At 33.4% G+C, this 16376-nt stretch overlaps 1 protein-coding gene across 1 annotated transcript; it reads left to right on the top strand.

Moving 5' to 3' along the window:
• Positions 1-11555: 11555 nt before the first annotated feature.
• LOC144558722 (9-cis-epoxycarotenoid dioxygenase, chloroplastic-like) lies at positions 11556-13651 on the top strand. Its single transcript, XM_078307573.1, has one exon. The coding sequence runs from the start codon at positions 11659-11661 to the stop codon at positions 13432-13434; it is 1776 nt and encodes a 591-aa protein (XP_078163699.1). The 5' UTR covers positions 11556-11658; the 3' UTR covers positions 13435-13651.
• Positions 13652-16376: the final 2725 nt, after the last annotated feature.

Below are 16376 nucleotides of genomic sequence, written 5' to 3' on the forward strand. Positions count from 1 at the left end.
AGGCCTAAAGTTAAATCATAGCTTAAAGTATTCATTGTTTGATTAGAGTTAGTGAGAGGACTACAGTTTTGAAAGCCTAAATTAGTTAATTATTTATAATAAGATACTAATTATATAATATTAATATATTAATAATAACTGTAATATATTATATTATTATTATAAAATTTATTTAATATATTAATAATATAAAATATTAATTATACATTAATAATAATTAATAATAATAAAATACTAATTATATAATATTAATATATTAATCACAACTGTAATATATTATAATATTATTATAATAATGATTTACTATATTAACAATATTAATTATTAATTATATAAATATAAATTAATAATAATTATTAATAATAAGATACTAATTATATAATATTAATATATTAATAAAAAATATAATATATTATAATAATTATTTAATATATTAACAATATAACATATTAATTATATAATTACATATAAATAATAATTATGAATAAGAAAATACTAATTATATAATATTAGTATATTATAATATTATTATAATAATTATTTAATATATTAACAAATAGGATATTAATTATATAATTATAAATTAATAATAAGATACTAATTATATTATATTAAGAGGTAGGCTACGGTGAGTTGCGAAGTAAAACGCGTTTCTACTTCACGCCGTATTTTTATTTTGAAAGTCCAAACTATCGATCCGAACCGTTAGATGTTTAATCCATATTGAAATGTGCTTGGAGACAAAATTTTACATTTTTTGGAATTTTTTTACTATTTATTAAGTATTTTTTTAAATTGCTGTTTTGCTGTGAACAGTAAAAAACAGTAAAATTTTCTGGACCATCAGATCAGCGACTTTCAAAATTGCTTAATAAATAGTAAAAAAATTCCAAAAAATGTAAAATTTGGTCTCCAAGCACATTTCAATATGAAGAACAAGATGAATGGTTCGGATCGACGTTTTGAACTTTAAAATAACAAAATATGAGCGTGAAGTAAAATAGTTGCTTTACTTCGCAACTCACCGTAGCCTAGCTCTTATATTAATATATCAATAATAACTAAAAAATATTATAATATTATTATAATAATTATTTAATATATTAACAATATAACATATTAATTATATATCGTTAATAAGATACTAATTACATAATACTAATATATTAATAATAACTATAATATATTACAATATTATATAATAATTATTTAATATATTAATAAAAGGATATCAATTCTATAATATTGTTATAATAATTATTTAATATATTAACAATATAAGATATTAATTATATAATTATATACTAATAATAATTATTAATAATAATAGACTAATTATATACAAATAAAATATTATTATAATCATTCAAGTTAGGCTATGAGGTGGAATAAAATTAAACCACCATGTGAGGTGGTTTAATTTAGGCCGACATAAAGATCGACTTATGCCATCATAGTCCAGCTCAATTAATGCACGTTTGGTGAAATAACGGAGCTTAAACTCCTTATTCCACCCTTTTATGTCACAACCAAAGATAATGTTTAGGTATAGCCCCCAATTAGGCTGAAACATATCCTAGCCCAAATAAAGCTAGCAAGCAGCCCAGAGTATTTCATCCGGTCCAAGCAGGACTCAAATTTAGCAAACCTGAGTCAAAGGAAAGAACCAAACACACCAACCTTATCTAGGAGTCAATTCACCGACCACCACTAATTGTGACTCAGCAACTAAATATCAGTTCGTTTCACATTTGAAACTTAAAAGGTCACTATCATTAGTCTAATAGCTAGAAAGATCCAAGTGAAAACTGCATCACTAGTGTGCCATCTCCAACTCCAAGCATGTTTTTTCTTGTTTCTCTGTCTGTCTGCTTTTCAAAATTTGGAGATTTTTCTCCATACAAGATAGTCTCTGATTCCTTGAACTTAATCTGCTCTAATAGTTCAGTCCTTATCGGATTGCTTAGTATTGTGATCTGATATCCTACTCATAGTTTTCCACGTTTCTCTCGCACAGGATCTAGACGGTCTGATAATAATTGGGAGTTAGGAAATTTCATAAAAAAAATATGGAGATGTTTGTAAAAGGAATCCGCATCCTCTGCATTAATGTACCGTTTGAATTAATTTCTAAACCGTATGATCAGAATTCGGGTCAATCCGTTCTATGCCTATAATGCACGGGTCCTATAATATTAGTGTGGATCTCAATCAAGCGGTCCAGATCTTAACTAAAAATTTGAGCTACTGCAGAGGATAGAAATTCACATAAAATGTCATAAAAATATATATGAAGATGTGTGCAGAAGGAATTTGTATCCTCTGCATTAACGTACCGTTTGAGTAAATTTCTGAACCGTATGATCATAATTCAGGTCAATCCCTTCTATGCCTATAATGTACGGGCTCTTTAATATTAGTGTAGATCTGAATCAAGCGGTTCAGATCTTAACTCAAAATTTGAGTTAATGTAGAAGATACAAATTTACGTAAAAGGTCATAAAAAATATGGAGATGTGTGTAAAGAATATGTATCCTCTGCATTAACGTATTGTTTGAGTAAAATTTTGAACTGTATGATCCGAATTTAGGTAATTCGTTCCATGTCTATAATGTACGAGCTCTTTAACATTAGTGTGGATCTCAATCAAGCGGTCCAGATCTTAACTCAAAATTTGAGTTAACGCAGAGGATACGAATTCATGTAAAAAGATCGTAAGTTTAAATTTCGATTTTAATGTTAAATATGATTTTAGAATTTTCAATTTTGACTTTCAGTTTTTGTTGTAGAATTTAGAAAAATCCAAGGTTAAAACTAGAATAATGATTAATTAATTTTCTCGTTCGAAACAGGGTTAGAGTCAGAATTTCTGATTTGATTCAAACGTAAATGAATGTCAATTATATAAAATTTTAATGCTGCGAATAGAGATCAATTTTACAGTATCCGTAGCATTTTACTCAAAATTATATAAAAAAATATGTAACAAATTTTTTTTTTAAAATATGGATCAATAAATTCCATTCCTTCTTACTAGCTCTGCATTCGGAGAAAACCATATAATTTGTTCGTCTTTTTTCGCTCGATAATTGCAAACTCTGTACATATGAAAAAGTAAACTTTACATAAACTTCAAAGCGAAATAAAAATAAACCTTGATTAATTAGACGAGATATGCAAAATTACTTGAATTATATAGTTGGCACCTCTCAATGACTAATAATATATGAGTAACCTAATTATTTAATTTTAACCGGTTAAAATATTATATCTATTTTACAACAGTCTACCAGACATGATTTTTATTACCATTGCTGCAGAATAAACGTGTTGGTTACTTTTTAATTTATAATTATATAATAACTGTCCTTTAACCCTCAATGGTCAAAATTATCTTTTTATCTTTCCTCTGAAGTGTGTGGAATTCCATTAGGGGGTAGTTGGGAGGCGTACGTAATCAAATTGCTAGGAAGTTCCCAAATCTGTAAAACAACTTGCATGCATAGTACCTGCATTATGTATGCTCTTATGTCATGTACATATCATCGTCAATTGACAATTCATCAGACATATATTACAGAGTTCGTGCAAGTGGACTTGCTACAAATTTTCCATCACCGGTCGCCTTGACATAGTTTGAACTTTGAACAAATCTTTTTCTTCCTAAATCTGTAAAACAACGTGCATAGTACCTGCATTATGTATGCTCTTATGTCATGTACATATCATCGTCAATTGACAATTCATCAGACATATATTACGGAGTTCGTGCAAGTGGACTTGCTACAAATTTCCCATCACCAGTCGCCTTGACATAGTTTGAACTTTGAACAAATCTTTTTCTTCCTAAATCTGTAAAACAACGTGCATAGTACCTGCATTATGTATGCTCTTATGTCATGTGCATATCATCGTCAATTGACAATTCATCAGACATATTACGGAGTTCGTGCAAGTAGACTTGCTACAAATTTTTCATCACCAGTCGCCTTGACATAGTTTGAACTTTGAACAAATATTTTTCTTCCTAAATCTGTAAAACAACGTGCATAGTACCTGCATTATGTATGCTATTATGTCATGTGCATATCATCGTCAGTTGACAATTCATCAGACATATTACGGAGTTCGTGCAAGTGGACATGCTACAAATTTCTCATCACCGGTCGCCTTGACATAGTTTGAACTTTGAACAAATATTTTTCTTCCTAAATCTGTAAAACAACGTGCATAGTACCTGCATTATGTATGCTCTTATGTCATGTGCATATCATCGTCAATTGACAATTCATCAGACATATTACGGAGTTCGTGCAAGTGAACTTGCTACAAATTTCTCATCACCGGTCGCCTTGACATAGTTTGAACTTTGAACAAATATTTTTCTTCCTAAATCTGTAAAACAACGTGCATAGTACCTGCATTATGTATGCTCTTATGTCATGTGCATATCATCGTCAATTGACAATTCATCAGACATATTACGGAGTTCGTGCAAGTGAACTTGCTACAAATTTCTCATCACCGATCGCCTTGACATAGTTTGAACTTTGAACAAATCTTTTTCTTCCTAAATTTGTAAAACAACCTGCATAGTACCTGCATTATGTATGCTCTTATGTCATGATACATATCATCATTAACTGACAATTCATCAGGCATATTACGGAGTTCGTGCAAGTGGACTTGCTCCAAATTTCTCATCCCCGGTCGCCAGCCTTGACATAGTTTGAACGAATCTTTTTCTTTTGTGTGTTTCACATGTTCTCTCAAAACTATCTGGGTTCCTTGGCTGCCAAGTAGCTAGCTAGACTTCAAGACTAGCAATAGTACCTTATCTATATTACATAATTCACCTTGAATTGATCAGCGACATGCATTTATGAGATGAGGATTGGAGTATATACGGAGAAAATTTAATGTGTATTTTTTTTTTCTGAGAGAAAAGATGAAAGTCTAATATTTTTTCAATGTTCATAAAATATCTTTATCTGGAGTTCCAATTACTTACAAGTTACAACCTTTTACACGAAAAATGTTGCATTTTGTTATTAGATCAAGAATTAGTTCATTGATGTGTATGTTGTATTTGGATGGAACCAAATACTAAAATATACAACTTGTGTTTTGATCATTATGACTTAAAAACTGCTAGTTTAATTCCGGAAATTCATTCTAATGTTGATAATTTATGTTTTATCTAATATATTCCTACATTAATTAACAGATTCATTTGAAATGCACGATATATGATATATCGATCTATTCAGGTTTAATTAGGGATTTTTCCAGAGTTGATTTTAGAGAAAAAAAAAAAAACAAATTGTCCTGCACAAAATCATGCAAAATAACAAGTACAGTAATCGACCTTGGAATAAAATTAAGTAATACACAAAAATTAAGAAAATATGATCATTTTTGAAGTCAACTAATTAATAGTCAAATATATAATACGTCAATTTATACTTATCAATAAAACGACTACATCGGTAGAGGTTGGCCTAACATGAATCTTATAGTTTTGGTAACTGAACTCTTAAAAGTCAGTCAATTTATATTGATTCATTGCGGCGCGCTATATAGATAATATATATATATATATGAAGTTTATTGGGTAAGGCTGGGTGCTATGGGTTACATAGAGGGCTACGGTGCTATGGCTTAATATTCGAGTTTTCAAAATTCAAACGGTCGATCCGAATCGTTTATCTTGTTCTTCATATTAATATGTGTTTGGAGACCAAATTTTACATTTTTTGAAAAAAATTTACTATTTTTTTAGATAGGTAAAAAATCAAATATCTGAATGGTGCAGAATTTTTTAGATCAACTGATTTTCTATTTATCTAAAAAAATAGTAAAAATTTTCCAACAAATGTAAAATTTGGTCTCCAAACATATATTAATATAGAGAACAAGATGAACAGTTTGAATCGACCGTTTGAATTTTGAAAACTCAAACTTTAAGTTGTAGCACCGTAATCCTCTATGCAACCATGACACCTTAGCATTACCCGAAGTTTATATATAGGCAAAGTTTGAAAAGCAAAACACGGCTAGCTCGAATAATTATTACAATGTGAACATGCCCTGTTCAAGCATGTATGACTATAACAATATATTTGATTAAACCGTACATAAATATAGTAAAAGTAGGTACAAGAGAATAACACCAAGGAGCCATCCATTTTCCTTGTGACATCACTTAAATTATCGTACCAATGCGAGTTACTAATGTAATGGTATTAGGATTTGATAATGGCAATTGGCAAAGATCTTTGCGTGCAGCTTTAATTAATGATTTCCTAGTCAAATAATAGATCTCTTAAATCTGGTTCTCTTTTCAGACCAACAGTGACCTTGGCTAGAGTCGGCATGCCGAATGCATTCCCTACCAAATACCAGAAATTGAAAGCGTGTTTTTGTTCTTTTGAATTAGTTAATGATTACTTATATATATATTTGGTGATTAATTTGACAATCCAGTTGAAAAGTGTAGTAGACACTAGATCATAGGTGAGTTCTAAATTTAAAGCATGACATATTTAATAAAAGCGTGATCATTTGGCAATAAATATTTACTTGGTTGAAATTTTAAAACTTCTTAATCATATCAAGTCACCTTGACTACAGATTGTTCGATGTATTCTTTCTCTTTACTTATGTTAATTGAATGGTTTATGAATTTTTATTTTCAAGTGTGTTTTATGTTTCTAAGGTATAATAAAATTCTTAAATTAATACACAATTATGTTGTAATTATTTAATAGAGATACTCACGGAACTAATTATATTATCGTTAATTCCAAGTTTTAGATCATGGTTAGTTGTGAAGTAAGCGGTGAAATAAACTCTTTACTTCATCTTTACATAGTTAAAGACTCAAATGAGAAGTAAATTTGAAGGAGTAAGATGGAGTAACATTTGAGTTAATTCAGATTAATCACCTCTCGATATGGAGCATCTTACTTCACCTGTGGTTCCGTGGTTAGAGTAATATTAATTGTATATTTTTTTTCTCTCTTCATCAACTTACCCGTCAAGCTCCAATCAAACATAATTAATTCAATTTATATTAACTTGAAGTAAATAATTTAATTCGGAGTAACTTTAATCCACAACCAAACATGATCTTAATGATACAAAATTATATTTATTTATTTTTAAATTCTTACATGCAAATTGTCACATTTTTAAAATTCAATATTTCGTCAGTATAGTTTCACGAAAAACATCCTGATAAATTACAACGTAATGATGATTAAATTTAATCCAAAGTTTCAGGAACCAAATTGATATAATAAAAAAAATTCAAAAACACTCCCAAACGAAATATATATACATAGCAGTTTAAGCAGGAACTGCCGAAATTTTTTATTAATATTCAAAATATTTAATTAATTTTAAATTATATCCACTATTTGGTAAGATTTTCAAAAGTGATTAAACCGATCAAAATATTGCCGGTATGAATCAACTTTCCGGTTAAAAACTCACCGCTCTATTACCTTTACACCCGATTAAAACCTCACCGGTTATTATTGTTGTTGTTACAAAACATAAAATTTTATAATTTATTTATTTTATGTATTGAAATATTAGAAATATTTATTTTTTTTCAATAACACATAAAAAAAATATTAATTTTTCTTACAGCCACGAAAAATCCGGCCTGAAAAATGTTGATCCGAGTTATTTGTTGCTATCTTTCTAATAAATCAAATTATATTGTATTCCATCTATTTTCAAAGAAATATATTAGAGTGAGTCTATGGTACTATGCATATTACGATTTGGCACCGTGCTACGGCTCTATATTCAAGTTTTCAAATCCTAACGGTCGATCCGAATCGTTCATCGTGTTCTCCATATTAATATGTGTTTGGAGACCAAATTTTACATTTTTTGAAATTTTTTTACTATTTTTTTAGATATTTAGAAAATCACTTGATCTGAAAATTCTGGACCATCCAAAAACAGTGATTTTCAATAAATTTCAAAAAATAGTAAAAAAATTTCAAAAAATGTAAAATTTGGTCTCCAAACACATATTAATATAGAGAACAAGATGAACGGTTCGGATCGACCGTTAGGATTTGAAAACTCGAATATAGAGCCGTAGCACGGTGCCAAATCGTAATATGCATAGTACCATAGACTCACTCAATATATTAAACATTTATAATATTTCAATACAAAAACTAAATAAATTATAAAATTTTCTATTTTGTAAAAAAACAAAACAAAACACAAAACCGGTGAGGTTTACTTAGTTGTAGAATTGAATGAACCGGTGAGTTTTTAACCAGAAAGGTGATTCAATACCGGCAATATTTTGACGATTTGGTCATTTCTGTAAATCCTATTAAAAAGTAGATAAAATTTGAAATTAATTAAATATTTTTGATATTAATAAAAACTTCAGAACTGTGTAAAACAAAAAAGAGAGGGCTGAATAAGTAAATATCGTATAATTTTACTTTTACGAAGAAAATAAATAATATTAATTATTCCAAAAACTAAAAAAAAAAGTAATTGAGAAAAATAAAAAATTGAAACTTAATTTCTTTTTCTCAAGATAGTTTCCATCCGTTCTGAGATTAACAACAAGAAGTAAAGCTAATGCATGTGGTATGCTCACTAAGGCTTTGTTTGGCAGAAGAGTGAAGGTTACTGTTCACATGGGAAAAAAAAATTCACTCGGACTGATTTTTTTTTTCCACGTAAACAGTAAAATTCAGTTCAAAACTTTTTATTTCTATTTCCATTCCTATTTCTTTAAGACCCGCTGAACATGGCCTAAGGGAGTCTGGTGAGTCCAAACCAAAAAACTATTGTGTTGGCTTCTAACAACGAATTCAAACCGTAAAAACCGACTTGTTTTATGAGATATGCATGTACAAATAAAATTTTAAAATTATTTAGTACAAAATCAAACGATAATAGCTTTAGTTTAAAAAGCCTGAAGGAAGGCCGCAAAATAACCTTAGTTTAGAAATATTGTGGTAGATAGTATATATGATAAATTACTAACTAAAGATGATTAAATTTAGTCCTAAGTTTCAGAAACCAAATTAAACTAAATAATAAAAAAAAAATCAAAAGCACTCCCAAACAAAAACACATAGCAGTTTAAGCAGGAACTGAGTAAAATACATTAAAATTATATGGTATAATTTTTTTTTATGAAGAAAATAAATAATATTAATTCTTGCAAAATCTAAATATTTTAATTAAGAAAAAAAAATGAAACTTAATATTTTTCCAAACTTCCATCAGCCCCAAGATTGAGGGGAAAGTATCATCTGCGGATTTTTTCCGTGCAGACCTTTTAATCTGGTTCGTTCGTTTCGAATCGGACGGATCAGATCAGATCTTGTCCGAATTTTAAAAAAAATCAAAATTTGGTGAACTCTTAATCCAGTCCGTCTGATCCGAAACGAACAGATCAGATTAAAAGCTCCGTACAGGATAGCGTTCCGAGATTGAGAACAAAATTATACAATACTTCCAAAAAATATTCGTCTGACTTACTTTTGGGATTCCCCCGATGAAATTCAGTCCCAATTTACCAGGAAAGTTATTATATATATATATTCTTGTGATCATTTATTAATTACTTGTCATGTAGTCTTAAAATAAGAATTTTAGACTAATTATAAACGACTGCTCTAGCTAGGAGTCTAGACAACTTGTTAACTATCTCTCTCTGTATAATGTTTCTCTCAATAGAATGTTGTTTTGTTGGTTAGTGGTCCGTAAGCAGACATAGAAGAACACCCGTTACATCGAAGAAACATTCAAAATTAACTCCGCGTAAAAGAAATGTTGGTGGTAGGCTTTTCTCTGCCGTGGGCGGTGCCTTAATCCGGACACGTGCCAGAATCCGAGGTGATGCACTTGCACTAATTGTGTGATTACCCGGACTAAAAGAAATAGCACCGCTAAATTGGTATAGCCATCATCAACTAGGGATGGTGATGGTAAAGGTGATGGTGATGGTGATGTAAGTGAGTCAAGAGTGACACGATACTATATATTCCATTTGACTGGGTCAAAATCAAAATCAAAATCCCAATCCAAATAAAAAAAGCCAGTCTTTTCCCCCAAGTTATCTGTATGACTGTACCCCAATATATTATTCTCCCTCTGTGCTTTTTAGGTAATACTTTTTTAATATAAAACGAAGGCTCTTTTAATTTTAATAACATTCTAAATGCTAAATTATTTGGAAAAAAATATTGACCGAGTTGGTTTAGCTTTATACAGCACACTAATTGCATATTTTTTTTGTATTCTCTATTGATTGTATGTTGCATGAAGTCAAACTAGTTCTGTTAATATTTTTATCCTAGATTATTACAGTAATGTAATGGAAAGAAAACATTAATAATATTTGCTTGCTGTGTAACAGTCCAAGAATATTGGATCGATGAAAATAAGAAATATCGTTATTTATGATATTCAAGGCCATAGATATTACAAAGGAGCATTATTATTAGAGGGGCAGCCGTCTCCTCTGGATTTTGAGTTTTTGTGGTGATTTATCGATTTCGATCGACATTGTTCATTCCTGAAATTTTTTTTGCCCCTCTCTAAATGTTTAATTTGTAATTCGGATTAAATATAGAGTTAAAATTAAAATAAATTTCTTGAATTATGATTGGTAATTATAATTATAAGTTAGAGGATCATAAATTACAAGTCAAAGTATTAAAAAATACAAGTTAAAGCATTTTAAGTATTCAATTAGTTAATAAATTTAAACCTGATTCGATAATATTTTATCCCCTAACGAGAATCATGAATCCGCCCCCTGATTATTATGCTCATTCAAGACGTCAACAAATGACCTTGTTAAAATCAGAAGAATGCGTTTGCTTATTGTTTATTAGTATGCACTCTTGTATATATATTTTTTTAAAGAAGTAATGGCAGGAAGAAGTTGTATATATATTATATTGGCATGAACTGGAGAGCTTTACAAAAAAAAAAAGTTACTAATAATATTTTTTTCAATGATTAAAAAAAGAAGTAAAACCAAGCATGTATGCATAATAATGTCATCATCAAGTAAAAGAGAAAAAAAGAATGCAGTAATCTATGCCGAATATTCTAAACTTTCGATCCTCCACTAATAATTACAATCTTAGTATAGATAATTTCACCACCTTCCAATTTTTACTAAAAAATAAATTATTAAATCCGAGTGACATTTCAAATTTCAATATTCCATATACCCCCCTCTAATTGTTCATTTTATAAATTATTGTCAATTATATTTGTGTTTCTGTCCATGAAAATACGGCTTATTGAACACATCAACATTTATTTCCCGCTATTATTCAAAAAGGAAAGAAAGAAAAACATTTACATTTATTTCAGTTCTATCTCAATCCACCACGTGGTCATCCCTCATGCGTCAAAATCATATTCCACTCTGTGTCCCTCTCTCTCTCTCTCTCTCTCTCTCTCTCTCTCTCTCTCTCTCTGACCCAAACTCTATAAATAAACCATTCTCTTGCCAACCAACCAACCAAACCAAAGCACACACCATCTCACTTCTCTCTCACAGTGTCCATTTGCTTAGTGCAAGCTTACATATAGGAAAAAAAGACAGAGCAAAACAGAGCACTTCTCAAGTCTCGATACAAACAATGGCAACTTCCCCATACACACCGATTAAAGTTCCTAAAATGCCCCTGACCAAACGCACCGTCCGTTGTGCTGCCTCTACCTCCCAATCGCTCAAGAACTCCCCCAGCAGCATTGCTCCTTTCTTTCAAATCCCTCAATCGAAACAAAAATCTAAGCCTGTTATCACTCCCCGGCACAAATCTGAATCCAACCCAAATAATCTTGTTGCATCCCGAAAATGGAACCCATTACAGCGCATGGCTGCCTCCGCACTAAACACCATAGAAGACAGAGTCGTAAAAGATCTGCTTGAGAAGCCACACCCCTTACCAAAAACAGCTGACCCGTCCGTGCAAATATCAGGCAACTATGCACCCGTTGGAGAGACACAACCTCATCACAACCTTCCTGTAACGGGTCAAATCCCTTCTTGCATTAAAGGAGTCTATGTGCGAAACGGAGCAAACCCATACTTTGATCCAGTTGGGGGTCACCACTTGTTTGATGGGGATGGTATGATCCATGCCGTCCATTTCGAAAACAGTCAGGCCTCATACGCCTGCAGGTTCACTCAGACAGAGCGATTGGTACAAGAAAAGGCCATCGGCCGACCTGTTTTTCCGAAGGCAATCGGCGAGTTACATGGTCACTCTGGAGTTGGAAGGCTATTCTTATTCATGACACGTGCAGCCTTAGGTATCATAGATGCAACACGCGGTATAGGCGTCGCAAATGCAGGTTTGGTTTACTTTAACGGGCGGTTACTTGCCATGTCAGAAGATGATCTTCCCTACCAAGTGCGCCTTACCGACAATGACGACTTACAGACGGTGGGGCGGTACGACTTTTCGGGCCAACTCAACTCTGCCATGATCGCGCACCCGAAAGTCGACCCGGTTACAAAGGAGATGTTTGCACTAAGTTATGATGTGATCCACAAGCCCTACTTGAAGTACTTTTATTTTTCACCTGATGGAACGAAATCGCCCGATGTAGAGATACCTGTTGATGGGCCTACCATGATGCATGACTTCGCGATCACTGAAAATCATGTCATTATCCCGGACCAGCAAATTGTGTTCAGAATGCATGAATTGTTGTGCGGTGGATCACCTGTTGTTTATGACAAGAACAAAACCGCTCGATTCGGTATCCTACCGAAATACGCTGAAAATGCTTCCGAAATCAAATGGGTGGAGGTTGAAAATTGTTTCTGTTTCCATTTGTGGAATGCATGGGAGGATGCCACCACCGGTGAAATGGTGGTTATTGGATCATGCATGACACCACCTGATTCAATATTTAACGAGTCGGATGAATGCCTAGAAAGTGTCCTGTCAGAGATCCGGCTAAACCCATTGACTGGAAAGTCAACGCGTAGACAGATACTGGCACCATCAGAGCAAGTTAACCTTGAAGCCGGTATGGTGAACAAAAATTTGTTAGGTCGAAAAACACGATTTTCATACCTTGCCATAGCCGAACCGTGGCCTAAGGTATCTGGTTTTGCAAAAGTAGATCATCTTACTGGTAAAATTGACAAGTTCATGTATGGAGAGAACCGATATGGTGGTGAACCGTACTTTGTACCGAAAGATGACTGTCAAAATGGAAGAGAGGAGGATGAAGGGTATGTTTTGTGCTTTGTGCACGATGAGTCGACGTGCCGGTCGGAGTTGCTGATCATCGATGCCGTCGACATGAGACTAGAAGCATCCATTGAGCTGCCATCACGCGTGCCATACGGATTCCATGGCACGTTTATTGGATCCGAAGAGTTAAAGAGACAAGCCTAGTTCTTATGCTTTGATTATCTTGGCGCTTAATTTTTTTTTTAATATATCATGTACATAATAGGAAAGTTAGGTATGTACATATATAAACATACAGCTATCTTGTGATGTAATTTTGGCTAGTTTTTTTAATTAGGATTTTTTTTCATAGATTATTGTCATTTATATTATGCCTTTGCTTTTGTAGGCGACCTTAGTTGGTAGATATAAATTTGTGACTTGTGACAAGTGAGCTCAGCTGGGTCATATTATTCCTTTCTTTGTTTCCATTTTCTGATATCTTAATTAGCAATACAGTCAGCTGTACTACCGCATTTGAGGCACAATAATTCATTGGTTTCTTATATAATAAATTAAAGAGGAGGGTTCAAATGCCGATTTTTTTAAAAATACTCATTTAATAAATAAAATTAATAAAAATAACCAGAATATCAAGAAATTTCTAAAAATACCCCCCGCGGATAATATCCGCGCCCCGGAATATTAATTCCCCCCCGCGGATATTATCCGCGCCCCGGATTAAAAAATCCCCCCGCGGATAATATCCGCGCTCCGGGCCGTTTAATATATTTTTTTTTTTTGCTGCAATTTTTTCTTATAAATTCTCTCCTTAGAGAGAGAGAGAGAAGGAGAAGGAGAAAGATTTCAGAAAGAGAAAGAGAGGAGAAGAAGAGGGAGAGAAGGAAAAGACATCGTAACTCAGGTATGCACTGTTCACGTATTTACTATTTATGTGTATTTTATTTTCATGCACTGTTTTTATAATGTACGTATACGTATTTACTGTTCACGCACTGTTTATGCACTATTCACACCTGTTTGTTCACTGTTCATATGTACTGTTCAAACACTGTAGAATTACTGTTCATGTGTACTGTGCAAACACTGTAGAATTACTGTTCCCAAATACTGTTCATATGCCCTGTTCATATGTACTGTAGAGTTACTGTTCATATGCACTGTTCAATCACTGTTTAAATACTGTTCATATATACCGTTCCTAAATACTGTTGACAATTGAAATTAGTAAACTGACCAAATATTTGACATTTACGAATGTAGTTCATTGGCAATGTCTATTGGAATTTCATTACATTTTGGAGGGAAATTCATAAATGATCAGTATGGTGTACGTTACTCCAAACCTCCAGTAAATACGTATTGGGTTGAAGAAAATTTCTCATTCGAGGAGTTGCATTCGCTTATTTATGAAGCGAGCGGCTACAATAGGAATCACTGGAAATTAGAAATACAGGCCCGTATGCTCCAAGCAGGAAAGTATCTCAGAATCACATTGCGAGATGAAGGAGCATTTAGAGGCCTGCTTAGGAAGGTTGTGAGGTCCGGTGATCCTCTGTTGGAAGTTTTTGCATGCCGAATTAACAGAGAGTCAGGAGCTAGATGTTCATCCCAAAATTTGGCTGTAGAAAATTATCAACCAAATTATGAACCACACACTCCTCTATTCGTACCCGAACCAATGCCAGTACTAGAACCAGAACCAGAAATATACAGTAATTCACCCCAATCTCCACCTTTTATCCAACCCCAACCACAATGTCCACCTTTTATCCCACCTATATCCGTAGGTTCTCCATCCTTACCTGGACCTGAACCAAATCCTCACCCCAGACCGCCACCAGTACATGAAGATCCAAACGAGTCAGAATTTGAATTTATGAACGAGGTACCGGATGAGAATCTGCAAACTGGGGATGAATGGGGGGAAGGAGACTTGGATGATGAGGTAGATGAGGAAGATGAAGAAGATGAAGAAGAATACACACAGCCAACTGTGAGGCAAAATAGAGATATGCCGTTAAGTGGCCGTTCTGAGACTCACCCGTTCCTAAACTTCAATGACACATCTGCTTTTCAAGAAGCAGATGTTTCTTACTACGGTCATCGGATTGAATACAAGAGTGAGCTCGCAGCAGGCCAATTCTTCGCCAACAAAAAGCAACTGACGAAAAAGATCAGAGAGTACCATGTTGACAAGAACCAAGAGATATATACGAAGAGAAGTGACACATCCAAGCTAGAAATTAGATGCCGCACTTCGGGTTGTCGTTTTAAACTGAAGGCAAGAGCAACAAAAATTGGAGATACATGGAAGATAACTAAGCAAGACACGGCTCACACATGCACATCTGAGTACACCAGGATCGACCATGCACAATTGACGGCATCAATTATCGCAGATATCATCGGGCCTAACATTAAGGAAAACCCCACTATGAGCATCCGGAGTGTGGCACACTGCGTGAAAGTTAGGTTTGGCAGTATAACCCCGAAGTACAACAAACTTTGGAGAGGTCGCGAGCTTGCAGTAGCCCGGCAATTTGGGAGTTGGGAGGAGTCGTACAACTTTATGAAACTATTACTTCTCGGGATATGTGACAAGAATCCTGGCTCGAGGCACCTATTTCGGACCAAGCCGAGCTTCGATAAAGATACAGGACTGGTCAAGCAAGGTGTTGTGGAATTCGTGGCCGTGGCATGGGCTTACGGACCATGCATCACCGCATTTGGTTACCTAAGGCCGGTGATCAGTATAGATGCAGCCTTCCTTTCTGGGCGGTATGAGGGAAGACTTTTGATGGCTTGCGGCTATGATGCCGAGAACCAATTGCTACCCCTAGCATTTGCAATTGTGCAAAAGGAGAATGAAGATAATTGGGGATGGTTCTTACATTGGCTTAGGATTAATGTGATTGGTGTTAATAGATTCGTATGTGTTATATCAGACCAACACAAGGGGATAAAAGCTGCATTGAAACCTGAATACGGATGGGACAGTGATAATTTTGTGCACAGGTATTGTATCCAACACGTTGCTGATAACCTTGTCCAGGCCTGTGGGAAGGACGCATGGTACGGAACTAGGTTCAAACTAGGAGCCAGGAAGAAGAAGCCAAGAAGGCTGAAGGAGATGTTCGAAGATT

This window comes from Carex rostrata, chromosome 8, assembly GCF_964058835.1.
Source record: "Carex rostrata chromosome 8, lpCarRost1.2, whole genome shotgun sequence".
NCBI classification, from domain to species: Eukaryota; Viridiplantae; Streptophyta; class Magnoliopsida; order Poales; family Cyperaceae; genus Carex; species Carex rostrata.